General features: G+C 44.7%; 1 protein-coding gene across 3 annotated transcripts in view; it reads right to left on the reverse strand.

Annotated features, from left to right (window-relative positions):
• Positions 1-6,901: 6,901 nt before the first annotated feature.
• Positions 6,902-25,121, reverse strand: part of SUCO (SUN domain containing ossification factor) — a 162,530-nt gene continuing 144,310 nt past the window's right edge. For all 3 annotated transcript variants that reach the window (XM_068239885.1, XM_068239884.1, XM_068239883.1), the window contains 4 exons: positions 17,903-18,057; positions 12,747-12,838; positions 11,128-11,183; positions 6,902-8,607 (listed from right to left, as the gene is read on the reverse strand). In XM_068239885.1, the coding sequence (XP_068095986.1) occupies positions 8,164-8,607; positions 11,128-11,183; positions 12,747-12,838; positions 17,903-18,057 (747 nt within the window). In that variant the 3' untranslated portion in view covers positions 6,902-8,163. The remainder of the gene's footprint in view (positions 8,608-11,127; positions 11,184-12,746; positions 12,839-17,902; positions 18,058-25,121) is intronic.

Here is a 25,121-nt window from a genome sequence, read left to right on the forward strand (position 1 = left end):
CTGCACTACACATGAGGAATACTAAGCAGCAGACAGTGAATTGGCAACTGTCACAGTCTGGACCTTGTGGTAGGATCTGTTAAATCCATTTCCACTAGAGCCGTCGAGCATCTGCGAGACGCATTGCCAGTACTTCTTGTAATGCCAGAATGCACCAGAATCCCTCTAGCTGTGCACTGCATGGCTATGGAGATTCGCATGTGTGATGCGAATAAATGCTGCCGACCGGGTTTTTTTTTTTTTTTGCACACAAATTGCAAGCAGCATATTTATTTTAATATGGATGCGATTCACTTGCGGTGAAAAGGACAGACGTGGAAGCACAGCCTAACTCCCAATGACTACATGATGGGGAGCACTATAGATATTTCTGAAATCCATTTTATCAGCTGTCAAATGTTTTCTACTACTTTGTAAAAGGTCACAAAAAAAAAAAAGGGAGCGATGGACTAGAATCAAACAGAAGCTTTTATGTGGTGATTATGGTTTCATTTTACAGAAGGCTGAAACTAAGTAGAAACAAAAGAGCTGAAGTTACGGTGGTAAGATGACTCCCCAGGTGTCACAAGATGAAACAAATCTGTAAACCTCTATATAAAACCAGGGCTTTGATTACACTATTCTCAACCTTTAAGTGGATCTGGTAAAATGTAGTCATTTTTCTCCCCTACAAAATAAATCGGGCAGCTATAGCTAACTATTCAGCACTGCTCTGCGTATCTATTTCTCCCAGTGATGGTCAATGAAATGCAAATCGCTCTTAGTGTATACAGCTTACAAACTGCCCAATCAAATCCTGCCAAGGTAGAATTTCAATTGGTCCATTTTCCAGCTGCACAAATTTACATCTCTGCATAATCCTGCATCAGCTTGGAATTACTTGCATTTCAATGACCATCCCCACTTGCTACTCCTGCTATTGTTTACCACAGATTGTGACATGAGCAGCCCTTCTCACCATCCGCCACTAGTCTGTGGGCAGTGACCCCAGCCGCACTGCCTGTGAGTTCTAGAGGTCCTAGCTTACTTCTGGGTAACGCTGGATGATGTACACATGCACATGTGCCACCTAGCACTAGTAAATAGAAAGCAGGACCAGTTGAAGCAGACAGCATTGCATGCTCCTTTCCAGAAGATGGACAAAGGGTCTCTAAAAAGGAAGAAAGTAGCATATCCCCCGACCACCTGAAAACAGCAGAGCTAAACTAGTTAGACTTACCCTGCTGTTTTCTCCAAGTTTCCTTGGACTGTGATGCACTCCACAAAACCCCACATTTAGGATGGATAGACAATCTAGACATAATGAGCCTGTGCTAGAGCAATCTACTCATCCTGAGTAATAAACTGGTTGCTACTCCAGTCACATTTAACTCAACTGAATAAAGTAAGGTGCTGATTTCTGGATATCTAAACATGTATTACCTTGCAAAACCTCCCCACTTTCTGCAGGTGGTTTTGCCTTCATAGTACCTAAATCTAGCACAAGGCTCTATTCATAAGTATCTACCAATAAACACAAAAGCAAAAACAAACTTTTCATGTCATATGCAACAAAATGCATAAACAGTTTCTGAATTCCAAAGAGTTGTTGCCAAGCTTAAAGGGAAGGTTCAGGGAGGGGAGTGAAAACATAAAAATCAATTTCCACTTACATGGGGCTTCCTCCAGCCCATGGCAGGCAGGAGGTGCCCTAGGCGCCACTCCGCAGGCTCCCGGTGGTCTCCGGTGGCCAGGTCGGGTCGGCCACCGGGAGCCTGCGGAGCGGCGCCGATGGCACCTCCTGCCTGCCACGGGCTGGAGGAAGCCCCAGGTAAGTGGAAATTGATTTTTATTTTTTTCACTCCCCTCCCTGAACCTTCCCTTTAAGCAGCATTGCATAGTTAGAGCAGAGTAATGACTTAATAAAGTGGTCTGAAAGTCAGCATTTCTACTTTGCTCTTTAGCAGAAATGGTTAAACAAAGCACTTTGTCCTGCTATTCAGCTTAAAATCCACATCCAAACTGGAGATAACTGCATCTTTGTTTGCAATCCAATGTTGATACATGAGTGTAAACACAGTGTAACAAGTGAAAAGGAGCTCTCCGTGAAGCTCTCTGTGCTTCAAGCAAACTAACAGCTCAGAACAGCTAATTTAAGATGTTAATATATAATAAAAAGCTGTTTGAATAAAATGCAATGGCAGGTTTCAGGGCAAGATAAACTACACTTTGGAAACTTGTAATTTGTAAACAGACAATATTACTTGTGCACAAAAGCAAATATGATAACTGTATGAGTAATAGAAAGTAGGAAGACACATTTTATTGAATGTTATGTCAGAGTTTCAGACCACTTTAAGAAGTTTAAATAGAGAAATCTTGAAAGCATTTTGTTGATATATTGACATGACATGGACTAATTTATGACAAATAATATATTTTAGAAAATTAATTTCCATTCCTTTTATAGTTTGCATTCTGAACTCACCCAATACCTCAATATTAAAACAGAATAAAGGGACCATTTTGTGTAGTGGAGGAACCATCCATCCTTGCGGTCTTCGGCTACAATTTAAACTAATCTGCCATTCAGAAGTATTCAAGTAAAGCTGGACCATTTGGTCAACAGCAACATGTAGTTGACACATTTACAAGCGTGCACCAAAAATCTTTGAATTCAGGGTGCTCAGACTGCAAAAAGAAGCTTAGATTCTGCCACAAAACCACTTCTTCCTACAGTATCGCAATGCAATGTGCTGTGCCTTAGTGGCCTGCTTCTGCCAACTTTAGCCACTAGAGAGTGCTGTTGAGAAATGTATTACCTTATTTTAAAAAGAAATCTGTCTCTTGACTTTTAACAGTGACCTCCAGTGGTTGGAGAGAGCAAGAACTAATAATTAAGAAAACTGACAATCACTAGAGATACCACTACAACAACTTTAAAGTGGATCAAAGATAAACTTTTACTCATTGCATAATTGTGTTCCTTTCATGTAGTTTTAGGACATTCCTCAAGCCAAATACTTTTTTGTTTTTGTTTTAATACTCTAATTCCCTATAAACTAAACAAGCCACGCCCACAGCTTCTCAGAGTGCCTTGGCATTTTCAGACAGTAGCAAAGGGCTTACAGGAGCTCAGTCTGGGCAGGAGGGGGAGGTCTTACTAGCCATTGATTTCAGAGGCAGAGGTGAGGAGGAGAGGGGACTGAATTTAGACACAGGCAAGCTGATAGAATCTCCAGCCCGTACCCTGTGACAAACGGAACATGGCTGCCCTCATTGTATCACAGTAATAAATAATCATAATCTTATGAAACTTTTGCAGCTAGATATGCTGTGTAAACTATCTAAACGTTAGATAAGATATATAGACAAGTTACTTGTTATAGTTTTTCATCTCAGATCCGCTTTAAAATTAGAATGTCAAAAAACAAACAAAACAAAAAAAACATACCAATTCAAATGTTTGTTTTGAGGCTAATGCTAGGTTTTTAAAAAAACAGGTTAGCTCTGCAATTATCCTTTGCTCTTAACAAAACTTAAAACTGGGTCTTCTAAAGGCATAAGGGGAGGAAGTGAGCTGAAAACTCAAGGTGAATAGAGTTGGTAACTCGCGTACAGAAATATTTTCAATTAATTCCTGGATTGCTATGTGTTAGCAATTGCTTCGCCTGTCAGTATCGAATCAGAAAAATACATGTTTAATGGTAAATCTGTCTACATCTTTAAGTAGAATAAGGTGTGGCCACAATGGCAGGATATTTAGTGACAACCCCCCGACCCTCTAAAAGAGATCAAGCACACTAACAATTTACATTTGGGGCTTTAGGAAAACAACATTTTTGTAAGTTTTGCATCAGGAATGTAAAGTAAAACATGGGGATGGCCAAAGCTGCTGGAATGCTACCGTGCTAGGAAAATGACTGAATGGGTATAGGTGAAGGGGGATCTTATTAAAGATTTAAGAAGAACAACATAAAAAGACTATTAAAAAAAAAACAAAAAGCAGCAACGAGACAGGAGTTTATGCCATCAAGGCATGACATACAGAAGACTCCGGATCAACTCCATTCACATGACCATGAGGACTTGGGACAGACAGCTACAGACATTTGCGGCTTGGAACCACCTCATGTCATATGTCAGTGTGGAAGTTCCTCCATAAGACAAATGCCTCTCCACTGCCCAAGCAGAGCACTAGAAGGCTGCAGGCTGATACATGGGAGTAAATGCACCGCCTGCTGATGCCACCCCGGATAAGTAGACTTAGGTTAGGATATTTCCTTTAATCCTTTTCAAGTAACCCTATGGTCTCATCAGAATGCAAAGAATGGTGCCACCGTCAGAGACACAACCTGCAGTAATAAGCTGTTAGACGTTCTCACCCTTCCTCCTATTGGGTAATTTGACTCCATTTCTCCATTAGTAAACCCATGCTGAAGCACTTTAACTTTTTTTCGCTCTACAGGAAGGAGAATTAGCATAGGATGAACTGGAACTTTATATGGGGCTAATTAATGAATTGGTAGTTCCTGATTTTAACTATCAGCTTGATTAAATCGTGAGGCTCTTGGTAAACTGATTAGCCCTGTGCAAAGTTCCAGCCAAGCTTCCATCATTTCTGCTTCCTATAGAAAGAAATTCAGTAAAAATAATAATTTGAATTACTAAACAATTCAAAAAAAATGACACCATAAAAACATGCTTAAAACTCAACAAATATTAGAGCAACCTGCTACAGAAACATAAGAAAATAATCAGGTAAAGCAAGAATGTTAAACATAGCAATGCAAAGGGTTTTAAGACCAGACCAAAAATCACAGGCAGCATTGTTTAGAAGCTGTGTATAGGCGACACGTTCCTAGCTAGCCTTTCATTTTTGGCAGGGTCATGAAGACCCTAAGCATATAAAAAGAGTTAGTAAAGGACTTTTACGACTAAAAAAACACAAAGTGAAATGCAGTACCTGTAGTGTTAAGCAACATCCTAGTTTCTCAGGCTGTGCCCTCCGTTTGCCCCCGTTCTGCTGCTATGCTTCCTGTTTTCAGGCCTTGACTATCAATCATGACCTTTGATCTGGAACTAATTGCCTCCAAGCATGCACAGTAGCATCCTTCTAGACAGGCAGATGGCGCAGTGGCTGCTCTCCTCACACAGCTGTCTGATGGTCCGGGGGAGCGTGGCTTCACATGCACTGCTCAGAGTGCTGTGAGTGAGCCCCAGGTATTAAGACAGCTGTGGAGAGTGAGGAAAGCACCATCTGTGAGCATATGAAAGGACACTACTGCACATGCCTGGGGGCAATTACTTCCTGATCAAAGGTCATGACTAATATTAGCCGAGGCCTGAAAACAGAGAGCATATAGCAGTGGAATGGCAGTGAACAGGGACAAATGGAGAGCACAGCCTGAGAAAAGAAGGACATTACAAACACAAGCAGGGTTTGCATTCAACATTGGTTTTGTCTCAAATATCCTTTAAGTAATACTGTTAATCCAGCTGCTAGTCAAGGCAGTCCCTTGTAATAGACTGGAAATAAAGCAATAACCAGTGCTATGAGGCACAGCACATATTCTAGGCTGCACATGGGCTTTCCTGGCTGCCAACCAAATGCTTTTTTCTGAATGTAGCTAAAAAGTACTGACCCTGTGATCACAGCAGATTGTTGCTGAGTCAGTACTGACACACACTAGTGATGCCATCAGAGATCTACCGTATTTTTCGGACCATAAGACGCTCCGGACCATAAGACGCACCCAGGTTTAGAGGACAAAAACTGGGTAAAAAAAAAAATACTAAACATAGGGCATCTATGGTGCAGGGGCGTCTTGTGAATCTTCTCCCACCCAAGCTAGCTCTGTCTAAATTAAAGTAACCACCACCTACACTGATCCCACTGCCCCCCAAGCAGCAATAATCCCACCTACACTAATCCCACTGCCCCCCAAGCAGCAATACCCCTCACTTACACTAATCCCACTTCCCCCTAAACTGCAATACCCCCCACTTACACTAATTCCACTGCCCCCCAAGCTGCAATAACCCCACCTACACTAATCCCACTGCCCCCCAAGCAACAATAACCCCACCTACACTAATCCCACTGCCCCCCAAGCAGCAATACCCCTCACTTGCACTAATCCCACTGCCCCCCAATCAGTGGGAAGTGCCCCCCTCCCAGGGCTCTTTCTATTGTACAAATTAGTCCTCACCTGAATAATGGCTGTTCCGAAGTGAGGCATGCCTGCAGAGTGTGGCATGTGTCTCTACCTGAGGCCCCAGCACGCCTGGCTCCCGGCACTCTGTGAACACAGGATTACGATAAGCAGCGCTGACACTAGGACACCGCTCCGGGAGGAAACTTCACTCACGCTCCCGATCCTCCAGAGAGACATCGCTAATCTCCAGTGTGGGTCTTGATGTGATTAAAGCACTAACGCATATGTTATCAGTTAAACGGGCAGATCAAACCCCGGAGAACGCGGCACCTCGGACCGTCTGAAGACTGCACGTGCTGGAAGCACTTCCGCATATGTAATTAGCTACGGTAAGCGGGCTGGTCAAACTCACGTACAGCGGGAGAGAGTGACAACACGGACCTATTACAGACATACTGTCTGTAATAGGTCCGTGTTCTCGCTCTCTCCCGCTGTACGTGAGTTTGACCAGCCCGCTTACCGTAGCTAATTACATATGCGGAAGTGCTTCCAGCACGTGCAGTCTTCAGACGGTCCGAGGTGCCGCGTTCTCCGGGGTTTGATCTGCCCGCTTAACTGATAACATATGCGGAAGTGCTTTAATCACATCAAGACCCACACTGGAGATTAGCGATGTCTCTCTGGAGGATCGGGAGCGTGAGTGAAGTGTCCTCCCGGAGCGGTGTCCTAGTGTCAGCGCTGCTTATCGTAATCCTGTGTCCACAGAGTGCCGGGAGCAAGACGTGCTGGGCTGCAGTAAGTGTCCTCCCTTCTCGCTGCATGAGAGGGGAAGGATTCAATGATTGCGGTTGCCGACGGGGACTAGTAAGGGGACACTGGCGCAGGTCCAAATGTAGTATTCGGACCATAAGACGCAGTGACTTTTTCACCCCACTTTGGGGGCAGAAAATGTGCGTCTTATGGTCCGAAAAATACGGTACATCTCACATCATCACATAAAACTTGGGCCTTTATTTGGCTTCTAGATCCTGCAAGACATACTACTCATGATTAATTTCAAATGTGAGTAACAGTTCCTGCATTTACTACCCACAGTTGTCCAGTTTGGCAATGTTACACTGAATAAAGGTGTCCTTTCATTGCAATTGCAATTTTAATAAGACAGCATGAAGCCAACACATTAAGACCTGCAATCGGGAACTGTAAATGAATGCTGAAATCATGGCACTGTCTTTTGCCTTTAACACTGGTCAGGACTTCCTATTCAGTTATGACTCCTTCAAGATGATCAAGTCTAAAGAATCAGTTCTGAAGCATCCTTGACGACATTGACGCCAATCTTTCTGCATATGTGGTCTAACAAAATTAGCTTACACACGGACACAAGTCAAACCACTGAGCTGTGATGTCATGTCCAACAATTGCTGTCAGCACATCGCTATGGTATTATTCAGCAAAAGAAAATGAATAAGGTTAACTCATTTAGAACAGTCACACAGAGTATGTAGAACAGACACATTCAGACCCTCACACTGAATAGTTTTCTTCTATAAAACTGCTTTACATGTTGTAGTGCTAAACTCTGAGACAGCAAGATTAAAAAAAAAAAAAAAAAAAACATAAGTACTCTTGCATTCACACTTGTTGCTTTTCCCTCCAGTGGCATTTATAAATAGACAGAAGGCACATAAATATGGAAAGGTGCAAGTATGGGAACGAAGTTGAGGAAGGGGGTTAAGAAACGGAGCTTATGGTCGACCCATCAAAACTGGGTTTCAGCATTCTTTCCCCTAGCAATTCAACTTCAGAAACTCTAATCCTGGTTGATGTCCAGGAGAAGAAAAATAAAAATCAATGACCCCATTTCCTTGCAGCAAATTGTCTGGGAGTTGGGGATATGCTGTGTTAAGAACCAGCTTGATCTTGCTGTGTTGTGCACATATTCCAAAATCGGAAATTCTTCTCTGTGGTACCAAAGTCAAACTTAAAAAAAACAAAAAAAAAAAACAAATAAACCCTGTGAGGACTATAGATTACCAGAAACCGCCGTAACACCAAATGTTCCCACAGTCAAGTCTTTGTTGGGCTTGATGATGTCATGCAGACTAGGCATGGACCCAGATTTCGCATCTATTAAAGTTTTAATAAACTTTCCTTGGTCCTGAAGTTTTGAGCGCCTGCGCTTGATGGCTCTTTTCTCAGTTTTAGCCTTTTGCTGTTGTCCATTACAAAGGGCAGAGCAGGCTGTGATGCCACAAAAGTAGGACTCTTCTGACTGGGAAGAAGTCTCTGAGCTGCCTTCAGAAGGTGGCCCTTTATGTGAAGAGTGATATACCTCACCCATGTTTGAGAAGTCTCTCTGATTTGTGAATTGTTTCTTTGTTTTTAGATCCCCATTGGGAAGTGCTTTTAATGGATCCATTGGCTTTAATGTCTCTATTTTTTCACTTTTGTATTTGCAGCGCTTTTTCTGAAAGTAAAATGGAAAAGTATATCAGTTAAAATGCAAGGGAAAATGAAATTTCAATGTGAAGCGACTGAATTTAAACCACTAAAATTAAGCATTCTATATTCCTGAGTAAATGTAATAGGAATCCACCATTCAGTTTTTTTTCCAACCAAACAAAGACATCCATTCATTAAGTTTAACGAGGAAACAAGAAAATGAACATAATTATTAATAATTACAACACTGTCCTTCACCCTCACATATCCCAGTTGATCCAGAGGAAAGTGACAAGGCGTGGCCAATTAGCCTTAAAGAAAACCCGAAGTGGAATTTAATAATGTTAGTAGGGCACAGAGGCTGGTTGCGCACACTATAACCAGCCTATTGTTGCCGTATCGTGTGCCCCCAGGACCACCCCCCTGTGCTCTGCTGTCCCCTGTAATAAAAAACTGCCAAGCTAGTGACATGCACCTTGTCGCCAGCATGCCGTTTACCTATCTGGTGCCTGTCACCGCCGCTCCCCCGCCTCCTCTATATCACCGCCCCCCCGTCCCTTCCCGCCAATCTGCGGGTAGGAAGGGACACAGGGGGGGGGGGGGGGGGTGGAAGAGAGCGTCGATATAGAGGAGGCGGGGGAGCATCGGCGACAGGCACCAGATAGGTAAACCGCATGCTGGCGACAAGGTGCATGTCACCAGCACGGCGGTTTTTATTACAGGGGACAGCAGAGCGCAGGGGTGGGGGCCTGGGGACACACTATATGGCAACAGAGGCTGGTGATAGTGTGCACAACCAGCCTTTGTGCCCTAACAACATTATAAAATCACACCTCGGGTTCTCTTTAAAGGACAACTGAAGTGAAAGGTATATGGAGGCTGACATATTTATTTCCTTTTAAGCAATACCAGTTGCCTGGCAGCCCTACTGGTCTATCTAGCTGCAGTAGTGTCTGAATCACACCAGAAACAAACATGCAGCTAATCTTGTCAGATTTGACAAAAATGTTTAAAAACACCTGATCTGATGCATGCTTGTTCAGAGTCTATGGCTAAAAAAATATAAGAGGCAGAGGATCAACAGGACAGCCCAGGCTACATATACATCTCACATCAGTTGTCCTTTAACCACTTTACCACCAGGGGCGTAGAAACAGGTACCGCCCCTGTCCGCGCTCCTGCGCACGCCGCCGCCCGGAGATCAATGAATGGGAAAAACCATTCCCGTTTGTTGATCTCAGCCCCCCAGCAATGTTTGGCTGCTTCTATGAGAATCAGCACGATCACTGATTTTCCCAGCCTCATTGTGCTTCCTGTAAGCGTACTTCTGGACGCTTACAGGTCGCATGAACAAAAATAACTGTGGCCATCTTGTGGCCAAATAGTAAAACTACATCCAAAAACATTTTTCTTACATGCCAAATTAACTCATTACCTCCCACACGCCCCCATTTTTTTTTTGTAATAAATTTTTTTTTTTTAAAAAATAATAAAAAAATAGCGGTAGTTACCTTAGGGAATGAACTCTTAGTATTTATGTCAATAGGGTATAACACTGTTACTTTATAAACTATGGGCTTGTAATTCGGGATGGACGCAAAACTGAAAAAAAGGCACCTTTTATTCCAAATAAAATATTGGCGCCAAACATTGTGATAGGGACATAATTTAAACGGTATAATAACCGGGACAAATGAGCAAATACAATATGTGGGCTTTAATTATGGAGGCATGTATTATTTTAAAACTATAATGGCCGAAAACTGAGAAATAATAATTGTTTCCGTTTCTTTCTTATTCTTCCTGTTAAAATGCATTTACAGTTAAGTAGCTCTTAGCAAAATGTACCACCCAAAGAAAACGAGATATAGATCAGTTCATTGCGATAAGTAATGATAAAGTTATAGACGAATGAATGGAAGGAGCGCTGAAAGGTGAAAATTGCTCTGGTGGTCAAATGGTTAAAGGTGGTTATAACATTCAAAAATAAAAAAAATGCCTAAAAATAGTTTGTTCCCAAACATATGTAAACCACTTGTTTTTGGAAATAAGTCTCTATATCTATTTTTTTTTTACCTGGTCTGTGTGCCTGTGCTGAATTGTGCAGTGCCAAAAGGATTGTGTGTTTTGTTTTTTTTCCAAGCTACAGGAACAAGCTCATCTTAAAATGCAGATAACAGGAAATTCTCATTTCAGTTAAGATCAGAACACTATGACCAGCACACACCACAAAGATACATTTTAAAGGGAGTGGGGCTCCCTTAGAAAAGTTTACACAGTAATTTAAGCCTGTTATTCTAGGCGATGTTTGTTGTGGGAGGGACAATAATTTGTAAAATAAGCAGTAAACGAACAATGAGCTGGATTAAAAAAAGTTCTCCAGTGTTTTTCTAGTGTTTTTTTGTACTTAGACACTATGTTGGCAAGGCATAGTCTAGAGTCTAGACTCTAGACTGACAATGAGAAGTGAAATATAGATGAGAATTCAAAAACAAAAAATTGACAAGAACTACTGCATACCGGCAAATTGAGAAGACAAACATACCTTTTTCTCTGGCGAAAATTTCAATGGTTCCACAATATAGAAATCTTCAGGATCCACTAAATGAAGAAAAAGAACAATGTATAAAGGATTACAAGAAAAAAAAATTCAGTTTAGGCATATGCATGGACAAAAGAAAGAGGTGGTTAGTGAACGTCTGCCCACATTTCCCCACAAGGCTGGATTGTGAGACCTACATGTGTGTAGTCATGTGACCACCACTTACAACACAAAAATGTATTTTTAATCACTAAGAAATTATGGCATACTACAGAATAAGGGGAGAGAGAAAAGTATTATAATCATGCACACAAACATTTGAATGGAAGAGACAGCACTGTGGGCCCTTTTCCACCAGAGCGATTGCTGAATCGCAAATTCGATTTGGAAATCGCAATCATTTTCTGGAGCGATTTTTACAATGATAATGCAATGCAAATGAAAATCGCAATCGCATAACAGCATTAATGAAAAATCGCAATCGCTGGCGTCTGTGATTGCGATTGCTAGTGGAAATGGGCCCTAACAGAATTGTTCTAGCCCAAATTTTAATTCAAAATAAAGATAACATAGCTTTTCACAGTGTTGTATAAAGGATGTAAAGTTTAGTTCAGTAAGAAAGAAACCGTAAGAAGAAAAAAATAAAAAAAAAACTACTCAACATAGAAGATAAAATCGCAACTCAGTTGGTGATAAAGTCACGGCAAACTCCACCACTTCACAGCATGTTTGTCACCTCACCCCGCTCTACGTCCAATGGGCCTTCATCGGGGGCACCATGGATGTTATGTGTAGTGCAGGGAGAAGTGACATCACACAATGCTAATACTTAAAGGGGAACTGAAGAGAGAGGTATATGGAGGCTGTCCTGTTTATTTCCTTTTAAGCAATACCAGTTGCCTGGCAGCCCTGCTGATCCTCTGCCTCTAATACTATTAACCATAACCCCTGAACAAGCATTCAGGAGATCAGGTGTTTCAGACTTTAAAGTCAGATCTGACAAGACTAGCTGCATGCTTGTTTCTGGTTTTATTCAGATACTACTGCAGAAAAATAGACCAACAGGGCTGCCAGGCAACTGGTATTGATTAAAAGGAAATAAACATGACAGCCTCCATATAGCTCTCTCTTCAGTTCCCCTTTAACAGCTGTGTGTGCTATATTGGAGGCAAATATACTGTATCTTTATAATGTAAGGTCTGGTGAGCATTGTATAACCTTATGGAACTGGACACCTGCATAGAAATTAGTTCAAACCACAACAAATAGAAAATGCATTTAACTATGGGGCACTGCTTTCTGTTGTAGAAATTAACCTGGGTTTAATAATTAAATCTTATCTAAAATGCAGGAATTATTTTCAAATGTTACATTTCTTTGGGACAAGCGCTCAAACTTCTGTTTACACATTCATATAGCTTTACCATAAAATCGCTATATAAACCTTATTAGCTCCTGTGTAGATGTTGCTGAAATGTCTAACAATCAGTAAGTCTGCAGTAGCTCCAACGAGCCTTTGAGTAATAGGATCTAAAAACCGTTATTGATGGCTTGTGCCCATTAAGTAATTTGGATTTTAGGGTTTACCTTCCCTTCAAGCAAACATATGAAACAGAACTAACCTTCTTTACTTGACATCTGAAATGACTGGGAACGAATCAACGGCAATGTTGTCCTCCTCTTAAGATTCATATCATCATATGACGAAAAACACCTAACAAGCATAATCAGATAACATACCACAATGTAACTTCAATATAAGCATTTCCTGTTAAAGGATAACTGTTGGGCATACAATAAAAAAATAATTACGGTATTTTTATCTGGTAAACAAGTAAAAGGATACTTATCAGGCAATCCAAAAGTTACAAATCACTCTTATTTTTCTTCTACATAAAACATCTTTTCCCAGTTTCCCTGGCTCTTATTTGGTACATCTGCCACACAAAGGAAATTGCAGGGCATGCTGGGTTGTCTTTTTGCTTCTTTAGTATCCCCTCAGACTTAACTAATGCAGCTTGATATTTCTCATGCTTCTCAAACTACAGTCACAAAATGACAATGCACTTTCTATTGTAGAGCTGGGTGGGAGTGTCTGAAGACTGTTTGCATTGGCTGCCCCCTCCCAGAGTAAGGGAGGATTTTACATCAGTATTGGCTTCAGTCAAAGGGTATTAAAGGGACACTTAAGTCTCCGTAAAAAAAAAAAATAAAAAATAGTTTTACTCACCTGGGGCTTCCAGCAGCCCCCTGCAGCTGTATCGTGCGCACGCAGACTCCATCAGATGCTCCTGGCCCCACAGACAGCCACTTCCGGTTTCGGCGCCAGGAGCCGACAGGCCGGGGGAACGCGAAGAATCACTTGCGTTCCCGGCCTGTTGGCTCTTGTCGCCAAAACCGGAAGTGGCTGCCGCCGGGGGGATAGGAGCATCTGATGGAGTCTGCGTGGGCACAATACAGCTGCAGGGGGCTGCTGGAAGCTCCAGGTGAGTAAAATTCATTTTTTTTTTACAGAGACTTAAAGAGACTCTGAAGCGAGAATAAATCTCGCTTCAGAGCTCAAAGTTAGCAGGGGCATGTGTGCCCCTGCTAAACCGCCGCTATCGCGCCGCTAAACGGGGGTCCCTTCACACCCAAATCCCCCCCCGCACGACTTGGTCGTACATTTGGTCGCTCCTGGAGGCAGGGCTAACCGCCGAAGCCCTGCCTCCAGTCGCGTCTATCAGCGGCGCTTCGCCGCCTCTCCCCGCCCCTCTCAGTGAAGGAAGACTGAGAGGGGCGGGGGAGAGGCGGAGATACGCGCTGACAGACGTGCGTGGGGCAGGGCTGCGGCGGTTAGCCCTGCCCCAACCAGGAAGCGCTCCCCGGCTGTACCGAGGGGATTTGTGGGATCAGGGACCCCCGTTAAGCCGCGGCGGTTTAGCAGGGGCACACATGCCCCTGCTATTTATGAGGTCTGAAGCGAGATTTATTCTCGCTTCAGACTCTCTTTAAGTGTCCCTTTAAGATGGTAAATGCCTGAAACAGAATTCTCTTTATTTACTACATAGAATTCACTGAAATCAAAACGTGGACAGTGCAATACATAGGTTATGTGCGTAGAGCAAGTATTTATCTACTTTTATCAGGGTTTTATTTTTAGATGATATAGCTGACAGCTCCTCTTTAACAGCTGGAAAAGGGTGCGGCTATAGGCACCCATTATGCAAGCCGCTATATGCAACAATGTGTGGAAAGTTAGGCACCATGAGGCGCTTGATAAAAAAAGCGGGCGGCGAGGCTTCTCCCTATGCAAATTGTGACTTTACATAGCAAGCGCTCAAATTTCCACAGATTGCCACATCAAATCACGGCTTGCGGTATGTCAATGCAAAGACAATCTCTGCTATTTTGCAAACATCCTTCTGATGCTCTAATGTTTAGAAGTTGTGCTTTGTAACATTTTAGTCAGTATATCAGCAATCAGCTTTTTTAAAAGACCTATTACTGGATCAAAAGCTTAAGCTACATACACATGTTAAGGACCGCATTGCGTCATGTGCAGACGCGTCATGCGTGTACCCTGCGCAACGCGGCTGGGGTCACGCATGACGCGGTTGCATGTGCTGTAAACAGGAAGTTAGAGGGCAGGAGGATGGAACACCCGGCGTATAGCAGCAGAGAGGGCGGCAGCTTTCCGTGAGTGGCATCGCATGAGAGGATCGCGGCAGGAGAGGAGGACAATGCCACTAAAGCTTTTTTTTTCTCTTTCACAGGAGCGGAGAACCTAGTGGCGGAGGTGGCATGGAGAACTGCACCTGAGGAGTTGAAGAGGATTGCGGCTGAAGTGAGGGGAAAAGGAGCGTGGTGGCAGGAACAGGTGTAGTATTGATGTGTCATTGTAGTGCAGTTTAGTGTTAGCATACAGTAGTACAGTGTAGTGTAGAGAAGTGTGTTGTGTCAGTGCATTGTAGTGTATTGTATTGTATTAAAGTGGTGTGTTGTGTCAGTGCAGTGTAGTGAAGTGTATTAATGTGTTGTGGTAGTGTAGTGTATTAGGCCTGGTGCACACCAAAAACCGCTAGCAGATCCGCAAAATGCTAGCAGATTTTGAAACGCTTTTTGTTATTTTTCTGTAGCGTTTCAGCTAGCGTTTTGCGGTTTTGTGTAGCGGTTTTGGTGTAGTAGATTTCCTGTATTGTTACAGTAAAGCTGTTACTGAACAGCTACTGTAACAAAAAACGCCTGGCAAACCGCTCTGAAGTGCCGTTTTTCAGAGCGGTTTGCGTTTTTCCTATACTTAACATTGAGGCAGAAACGCATCTGCAATCCAAAATCTGCTGCAGCCCGGGAGTATGCGTTTCTGCAAAACGCCTCCTGCTCTGGTGTGCACCAGCCCATTGAAATACATTACCCTAGCAGATCCGCACCCGCAAGCAGATCGCAAACCGCAGCGGAAACGCTCCGGTGTGCACTAGGCCTTACTGTGTAGCTTAGTTGTTAGGGCAGCAGGGATTAGTGTAGTGTAGATAGAGTAGCTTAGAGGCAGTTTTAGGGGGTAAAAGGTCCATAAGATGCCACTGCAGTGTAGAAGTGCCTAGGTTTAGTTTATTTTTCCCTTATTTTTGCACTCTAAACCAAGGTGCGTCTTATATGCCGGAGTGTCTTATATGCCGAAAAATATGGTCATCTTCTCAAAAACTACACGTTCTTTCTGAAAATGTTTACTAGTTTCCACAGAATCCAATTTTACATTTTTCCTGCCACTCGTATCGAGGGGTCATTCTTAAAGGGATACTGTAGGGGGGTCAGGGGAAAATTAGTTGAACTTACCCGGGGCTTCTAATGGTCCCCCGCAGACATCCTGTGCCCACGCAGCCACTCACCGATGCTCCGGCCCCGCCTCCAGTTCACTTCTGGAATTTCTGACTTTAAAGTCAGAAAACCACTTTGCCTGCGTTGCCGTGTCCTCGATCCTGCTGATGTCATCAAGAGCGCACAGCGCAGGCCCAGTATGGTCTGTGTCTGCGCAGTACACTCCTGGTGACATCAGCGGGAGCGAGGACACGGCAACACAGGCGCAGTGGTTTTCTGACTTTAAAGTCAGAAATTCCAGAAGTGAACTGGAGGCGGGGCCGGAGCATCGGTGAGTGGCTGCGCCAACATAGGATGTCTGCGGGGGACCATTAGAAGCTCCGGGTAAGTTCAGCTCATTTTCCCCCGACCCCCCTACAGTATCCCTTTAAGTTGGGTGTTTGTAAGTCGGGGACTACCTGTACTCTAGCAGTACTAAACCTAATCACTCATTAAAGTGGACCCAAATTAAAACTTCAAGATTTCAGATATAAAATCTATTTTCTAAATTATAATAATAAAGATCAGATTTTTTTCAGCTGCATGATGACAAATTTAAAATATTTTACATTTATTGGAGGAACCCCTCCCTTCCTTTCAAATTGCAGGGACAAAATCCGGCAAACTGGTGGAGTAGGTGGTGTCCGGCAATGGAGAAATTGCTAATGGCTGCCCCCAGTATAACCCTAGTTATGAAAAGAGAAGGGTGAAAAGCATGCACTGAAATGCTCATAGGTTTGAAGGAGTGTTTATTTATCTTTGTATGTGTTAGAGTGGTGCAACTAAATATTTTTAATTAAAAAAAAAATGTTTGGTTTGGGTCTGCTTTAACATAAAAAAAAATCCTTGATTAATATTGGGAAATCTAGTTTAACATTCTCTGGAGAAGAATATCATATCAAATTTTGATATAGTAATCCTCTTGCTATAGTAAAATTAGTGTCCGGTCCCAGCCATGCGCCTGTGCAAATAAATAGAGATATGTATGACCAATTCTGATATAGTAAACTACTTGGCCAGTGAGCCGATATACCAGTCAAAACCTAAATTTAGATTTATTCATATTTCATTGGTTTTCTAGCCACTAGAAAGATAGTAGCTGACCCATCTTAACAGAAGTTAAGGCCAGTCTGACAAACAGATTTTCACACAAATTGCGCACCTGGCTGCTGAGTTGCTGCTGAATTAAGTCCTCAGTCATTTACAGTTTGATACTCATATTTCATATGGGTGAGTTTGTAACGCCTTACTGAAAGCAGATATGCAGTCCATTTATTGAAAGGACTTCTATGCACCGAGAAATAGTTTTGTGCCAGATTTCGTCCTTTTTGAAAGGGGCTAGAGTGTCCCCTCTGGCAAGGAGGGCATCAGCTCTTATGTCAGCCACTCCCATCAGATCTCTGGGTCCTTTGTTCATCATTGAACGAATTACATCTTTTGACAAGCCAGCCGGACACTGGCCAAAACACGATACTTTGGATTATTCAACGCTCCTGCTTATACACTTGATAATTGTGTCGTCTCTGAAGACACCTCCTTTTTGAACTTTCATGGCCTTTAATATATTTTATCAGGCCTAGAGGTTTCTTTTCCCAATAGAATCTTATATGTCCTTTGGAGGACTGTAATCCCGTCAGCACATTCTGTGGCGGTCAAGGGAGCAGCCGCACATACAGAGACCTGGTTACCCAAGTGGAGACAGTTTTCTCCACCTGCCATATCGGTTTGTTGCCCAGAATAGCAACCTTATTTTTGAGTACAAGTTTCAAAGTAGTTATATCCTAGCCCGTACTAACATACCAAAGCACTGGGGCACCCACTGTCTTTTGCAAGATAGAGTTTCCCTTTATCACCCCTACTACATTCCTTATCTGACACATAGCTCATGTTAACAAGCTAAACACCATTATTGAAGAGTTCCAGACAGGAAAAACACTGCACTTACCGTTTGGGACTTGGATAGTTATTGCTTTTAGGTATTTTTGATAGGTAGTCATCGCTGAACTCTGATTTTCGACATCGTTGTAAACAAAGCAATAATAGCATCAGGATAATGCACATTGCTAGGGAGATAACTAAATAGCTCTGCCGATCAGACACCTGTAAGGTAAACCAAAAGCAAACGATTCTATTTAAAATGTGCATTTACACAGTCTGGATAGATGCAGCTTGAAACAATCTTAAATAGCCCTACGAATACACGTTTGGAAACAGTTGACCCATGAAAAACACACAGATATACATTGAAAAAATGGAATGCAACAGTCAACCATTCTCCTGCAACGTAAACGGACTGAGGCACTGCACGTGTCTGTGCTACCTCTCCACTTAGATCACTAGAATAATGTGTGCTGAGTAAGCAGAGGTACATAACTATAGCTCTTAATATTATTTAATGCTTAGTTTGTGCTTCAATTGAGTGGGAAAATTTTTGCAGCTGATACTTTTATTGTATTCAGTCCTGTCACTAGGTTTTCATGTCACACAAGAATGGCCCACTGAGGGCCTCCCCCCACTATGCCCGAATCTGGGCCAATTCTGCAGTGCTTTCCCACATACAAGAGGGGAGGGGAAATGCTACCCATCAAGTTGCTTGACGTTCAGATCGCACTGCGGTGCAAATTTGGAAGGCGTGCAGATGATATACTGTATGTAGCATGGAGCCGAATCCCTACTGCCGTGCATGGCATGGCTTAGCGATTCGGGCTCGGCTACTCTGCAGAACAGGAGCAGAGACCAACTCAGAAACAGCTCCTAGTGGAAACCAGCTGTAAATCTAAGGTTAGGGAAGAGAATTTACTACCTGGGTCCTTCATCTTTTAAGCACATGTAAAAAAAGACTACTATCACAAAAAATTAAGGAAAAAAGGGGAGCGGTTGAGGGTGTTAGTGTACATTTCTTCCAGATTAAAATGTACAATAAATTACTTTTCTCCTATGTTGCTGTTTCTTATAGTAGGCCGTAAAAATCTGACAGGTTTTGGACAAGTTCACCTCTTTTCAGTATCTCCATTATTCTTCTCCTCCCTACTTGTTTGCACCATTCTGGCACCTGGACTGAGCAAATGCCATTCTAAGCGCTTTTGAAAATAAAGAAAATCATAAAAAAATACCCTACGAAGGGATGCAACATAGGAAAAATACATTTACCATGCATTTTATACTAGAACAAATGTACATTTCATACATACGCATTCACAAGTATTTGACATTTTTTGTAGATGGTGGTCCTTTAAGCATAGTATACACACTAGAGGAAACTCACGCGAGTCGACCATTGACAACATCGATCTAATATGTTCACAGACAACCTGTAATGTTACTCGCTCTTTAGCAATCAACCATGGTGGATCAAACAACGACAAGTGAGCCCATTTTGTCTTACCTACCCCACCAGACACTAGTGTTGGGCGAACAGTGTTCGCCACTGTTCGGGTTCTGCAGAACATCACCCTGTTCGAGTGATGTTCGAGTTCGGCCGAACACCTGATGGTGTTCGGCCAAACTGTTCGGCCATATGGCCGAACTAAGAGCGCATGGCCGAACGTTCGGCTAGCGCTGTGATTGGCCGAACGGGTCACGTGGTTCGGACCCGAACGCGCTCTGATTGGCCGAACGTGTCACGTGGTTCGGGTAAATAAATATCCGAACCACGTCATTTCTCCGCCATTTGTCTGTGGGTTTAGCTTTGGGTAGGCAGGCAGGCAGGGTAGTTCTCTCTCCAGCCGGACTAGCCAGGGTCCCCCCCAGTCATTGTGTCGCTGCTGGGAACAGTAGTACACCGCTCAGCCACACTATATAGCATTGTGTTTACTGCCACTCTGTGTACACCGCTCAAAACCACTGTATAGCATTGTGCTCTGTGTCGCTGCTGGGAACAGTAGTACACCGCTCGCTCAGCCACACTATATAGCATTGTGTTTACTGCCATTCGTGTCTGCTGGGAACAGTAGTACACCGCTCGCTCAGCCACACTATATAGCATTGTGTTTACTGCCATTCGTGTCTGCTGGGAACAGTAGTACACCGCTCGCTCAGCCACACTATATAGCATTGTGTTTACTGCCACTCTGTGTACACCACTCACCCAGCACTATATAAAGCATTGTGTTTACTGCCACTCTGTGTCTGCTGGGAACAGTAGTACACCGCTCACCCGCCACTGCATAGCATTGTGCTCTGTGTCGCTGCTGGCAATAGTGGTACACCGCTCACCCAGCACTGTATAGCATTGTGCTCTGACTCGCTGCTGGGAACAGTAGTACACCGCTCGCTCAGCCACACTATATAGCATTGTGTTTACTGCCACTCGGTGTACACCGCTCACCCAGCACTATATATAGCATTGTGTTTACTGCCACTCTGTCTGCTGGGAACAGTAGTACACCGCTCACCCGCCACTGTATAGCATTGTGCTCTGTGTCGCTGCTGGCAATAGTGGTACACCGCTCACCCGCCACTGTATAGCATTGTGCTCTGTGTCGCTGCTGGCAATAGTGGTACACCGCTCACCCACCACTGTATAGCATTTCTGTACTGCCACTGTACTGCTGCCAGTCAGCGTGTACTTTAAGGATAAGTGAAATGAGGAAGAAATCCGGTGAAAGAGGGAGGGGCAAGGGAAGAGGTGTTTCCCCTGACGGTTCACGTACAGGCCACAGGGGAGCACCCAAGAAAACCCACTCAATACCGCCTGTCACGGACGATTGCGGGGACGCAGGCGCGTCCTGGAACCGCCCGTGAAGAAAAGAACGATCGCACTCGATTCCTGCGTCGATTGCGCTTCAAATCGGTACAATCTGGATTTATTGTGTAGGAGGTCTGCAGTCCTTTTCTTAGCAAAGAGAGCACCATTCCAAATGCTGGTTGGCCCTTTTGATATGCTAATGAGCCTGGGCCCAGAGAGTCCCTGGCTTCAAGCTGTGCTGATGGCCCATCCATCAGGTATAAGGTGACAAGCAGCTGGCAGGAAGACTGGCCCTGTGACTGCTGATCAAGCCAGAGGTGTAAACTCAGAGTTGTCTAAGCAGATTTCACATTCAGATGTTAATTGAAGGAGCCAACAGGGCCTTCATAGACAAGAAGCAGACACAGCTGGACTCCAGTCAGGCTGACTCCAGCCTTAGCAGGAAGAAATGAATGTACAATATAATCTTTTGCCCATTTACAGAATACAATAAATAGGGTGGTTATGAGAGCGGTATCATTGGATCCGTAGGGTCATGCTGGATCTCTTGATACCAGTCGAGAGGGGCCCGGGGCCCCTACCACCCAGGTATGAATCTACTCAGGACCCTGATCTGATGCACTAGCCATGTCAGGTATCATATTAATCTGTATTTTCCTCCAAGTATGAAGCTGTTACCCCCCTAAATGTAACGTGTATGGTTCAGGAGTTACAGCAATTCATAAGTTTAGCTCTAAAATCTCTGAGAGGGAATGAACTGTCATTTGCTGGTAGTTCAGAGGGGGCCGGCATTGCCACACCCCCAAACCAGCTTCATCAAAAGCACAGAGCCAGCAGGCGGGCTTTTGTCCTCCACACTGAAACATCTTGCACTCATCAGATGCCAGCTTGAGGATATGCTGGCATCCACCTGGTCTGAACTCTGAACTCTGGACTTTGAAACCAAGGACTTTATGATTCTTCCCACAATAAGGACATCTTTCCAGGAACTAAGTATTTTTCTCCCTTCTTTTATTTTTCATACTGGCTATTACTGTTTTCATAATTGTTGATTTTTCATAATTGTCTGTATATATTAATTATTTATATTGCGTGAATAAACGACTTCTCCAAGTCATTCACTTTCCGCTACCCTGCTTATCAGCACACACAGAAATGATCCCGGGTCTCTGAAGATACGCTACTGTTTGTTTGTTGTTGGCTAGACAGGATATCGTGTGTTTAACCGTTTTATTCGCAGGATTAGTCAGTCAGTTAGTGGGCCCCACGGTCCCATAGTAACCGCGGTGGTGGCAGTTTACTCTGAACCAGTGGGTGACGTTGTAATCACCCGTGTCTCACAGGCTTCCTTCTGAGTTGTCTGCGGCTAATTCTTAACGGTTTCTGCGCATTGACTGCGACCAGAGTTCGCACGATCTGTGCGCTGGCACCGTTTAGAAGGCGAAGTGCGGTCAGCCACGAGGGCTCCTGTGACACCGCCCATGTTGTCCAGGACAACAACCCTCACAAATCCAAAAGAACAGGACCAGATAATTACTTGGATGACCTCTCAAGCGTCCAGCAGTGGGTTAAGCAGCACCAGCACATCACGCACGAGGTCCGAGTCCTCAGCCAGTTACAAGGAGCCAGTGGGCACAAAGCTGACACAACCGGCAGCGACACCATGCACACAACTGCCAGATAACCAGGCCGAAGAATTACCTCAGGACACAATGGGGTATTCGCAGGAGCTATTCCCAGCCTAACAAACTTCCACCTTTGAAAGGTCAATGGAGGAATAGCCAGAAATGTTGTGCCCAGATTCACAACCATTAACTGTGGGAAATGCACCGCGCACTGAAATACAAGGCGAGTCCGGGGACTTTGAAACCCAAATCCCAGAGCAAGTTGGGCAGGAGGGGTTGCAATTGCAGGAGGTCGGCCGAAAAGATCTGGAAGACGACGGAGTGAGCTGCGCAGAGGTTGTTCTGGGAAGCTCTACTCCACGGCGGCGGCCCCCCACAATGACATATGACGAGTTTGAGGAGATGGAAGAGGCGGGTATGGACAATGTGGACATAGACCCAGATTTTGTATGTGAACGAGAACATCGCCGTCGTAGCAGCACAGATGAGTCTGTTGAAGAACCCACTGCTGCACGAGTTCGCCTTGTGCCACAAGGTAGGCGGCGCGAAATTTCAGGCACCACAAGCGTGGAAGTTCCTTTGAGACGCAAAAGAGGCGCAAACAGAAATCGCCAGCAAGGCAGGTGCTCCAAAGTCTAGGCTTTCTTTGAAGACTGCACTGAGGATGGTACCATGGCGATTTGCAAGGTGTGCAAGACCCGCCTGAGCAGGGGGAAAAGTATTAACCTCTCCACCACCAGCATGAGCCGCCACATGCTATCCAAACATCCCACTCTGTGGGCAAACGCGGCAGGACAGGGTACCAGCAACACTGCCTCCCTTGGGGTCACCAGACTCACCACCAGACCCGCCTCAGCAGCAGCAGTAGCCCAGCCATTGCGTGGTTCACAACATTCACAAACATCAGACGACGCTGACACTGTCACTTTCCGGAGTAGTGCTCTTGAGGTCTCCCAGTGTTCATCAAACACAACAACCAACAGCCCTTCAGTGTGCAGCCCTACGGTTCAGTTGTCTGTCTCGGAGATGTTTGAGCGCAAGAGGAAATTGCCAGCAAATGACCCCCGGGCCGTGGCAGTAACAGCCAGCATAGCCAAGCTTCTGGACTGCGAAATGCTGCCATATCGAGTGGTGGAGACAAACAGCTTCAAGGGCATGATGTCAGTGGCCATCCCACGTTACGTGGTTTCCAGCCACTACCACTTTGCGCGCTCTGCAGTGTCTGAGTTGCATGAGCACGTGGTCAGCAAAATAACCCAAAGCTTGAAGAATGCCGTTGCCTGCAAGGTTCACCTCACCACTGACACCTGGACGAGTGCGTTCGGCCAGGGTCGATACATCTCCCTTACCGCGCACTGGGTGAACCTTGTGGAGCCTGGCAGCGATTCCTCACCTGCTACGGCGCGGGTGTTGCCCACGCCGCAAACAGCTGCACCGCCGTCCCTCCCACTGGATAACAACAGCAGCACCTACCTCTCTGACTCCTTCTCCTCCAACGCATCTCAAAGCTGTACCTTATCCGGAAACGCTAACCCAGCAGCAGTAGGATCGTGGAAGCAGTGCAGCACAGCTGTTGGCATGCGTCAGCAAGCGTTGCTGAAGCTGACCTGCCTTGGGGATAAGCAGCACACAGGGGAGGAAATTTGGAGGGGAATAAAGGAACAGACGGATTTGTGGCTGGCACCGCTGGACCTGAAACCGGGCATGGTTGTGTGTGATAATGGGAGTAATCTCATTCGCACTTTAAGGTTGGCTAAGCTGACAAACATCCCTTGCCTGGCGCACGTGATGAACCTAGTTGTTCAGCGGTTCCTGAGGACATACCCAGGCGTGGCCGATCTTCTGTTGAAGGTGCGACGAGTGGCCAAGCATTGTAGAAATTCCAGTACTGCTTCGGGGGCACTCGCCAAGATGCAGGAGCGCTTCAATCTTCCCCACCATCGCTTGCTGTGTGATGTCCCTACGCGCTGGAATTCTACGCTGCACATGCTAGCCCGCTTTTGCGAGCAGAAGAGTGCAGTGGTCCAGTACATGACGGCGCAGTACCGAGGCGCATCCGGACAGCTGCCAAGCTTCTGTGGATCCGATTGGGCCAACATGTTGGACCTCTGCCAAGTCCTCCAAAATTTTGAGCAATCCACGTTGCTTGTGAGCAGTGACAACTCTTTACCATACCACTGCTGTGTTTCCTGAAGAGGTCAATGTTGAAAATCAAGGAAACAGCTGTCATGATGCAACAGGGGCAATCAGAAGGAGAAAACGATCAGCGTGATGGTACCAACATCAGGCCATCTGCCTCAGGAAACGCTGGCCCCAGCAGCTATGACGAAGAAGAGGAGGAGGAACAGCTGGAGTTGGAGCAGGAATTTCATGCCACCACTGACAAGGGCCAGAGCGGTGCACGTTGGACACAATTCAGCGCGAATGGTCAGCAGAAGCAGACCAGGAAGAAGGTGACGACTGATGCATCACAACAATCACAACGTCCACAAGAGGATGATGATGGTTCTGGCAGGACTCTGGCACACATGGCTCAATTCATGCTAGACTGCATTGAACGTGACCCACGCATTGTGCGCATTCAGGACAACACTAATTACTGGGTTTATATCCTTCTGGATCCACGGTACAAACACAATGTTGTAGACCTCCTATGCAACCTAACACTGGAACACCCCAGATGGATTGTTCTTGGAGATTTCAATACATGGGTGGACGACTCCTCCTCACAATTTGGAAAAGAGCTACCTCGTGCCTTACATCAACTGGGCTTCCTCCAATCAATCAGCTCTGCTACTCACAGGAAAGGTCACACTCTGGACCTTATATTCCATACTGGGCTGTCAATAGCC

This window comes from Hyperolius riggenbachi, chromosome 6 (assembly GCF_040937935.1).
Source record: "Hyperolius riggenbachi isolate aHypRig1 chromosome 6, aHypRig1.pri, whole genome shotgun sequence".
Classification (NCBI taxonomy): domain Eukaryota; kingdom Metazoa; phylum Chordata; class Amphibia; order Anura; family Hyperoliidae; genus Hyperolius; species Hyperolius riggenbachi.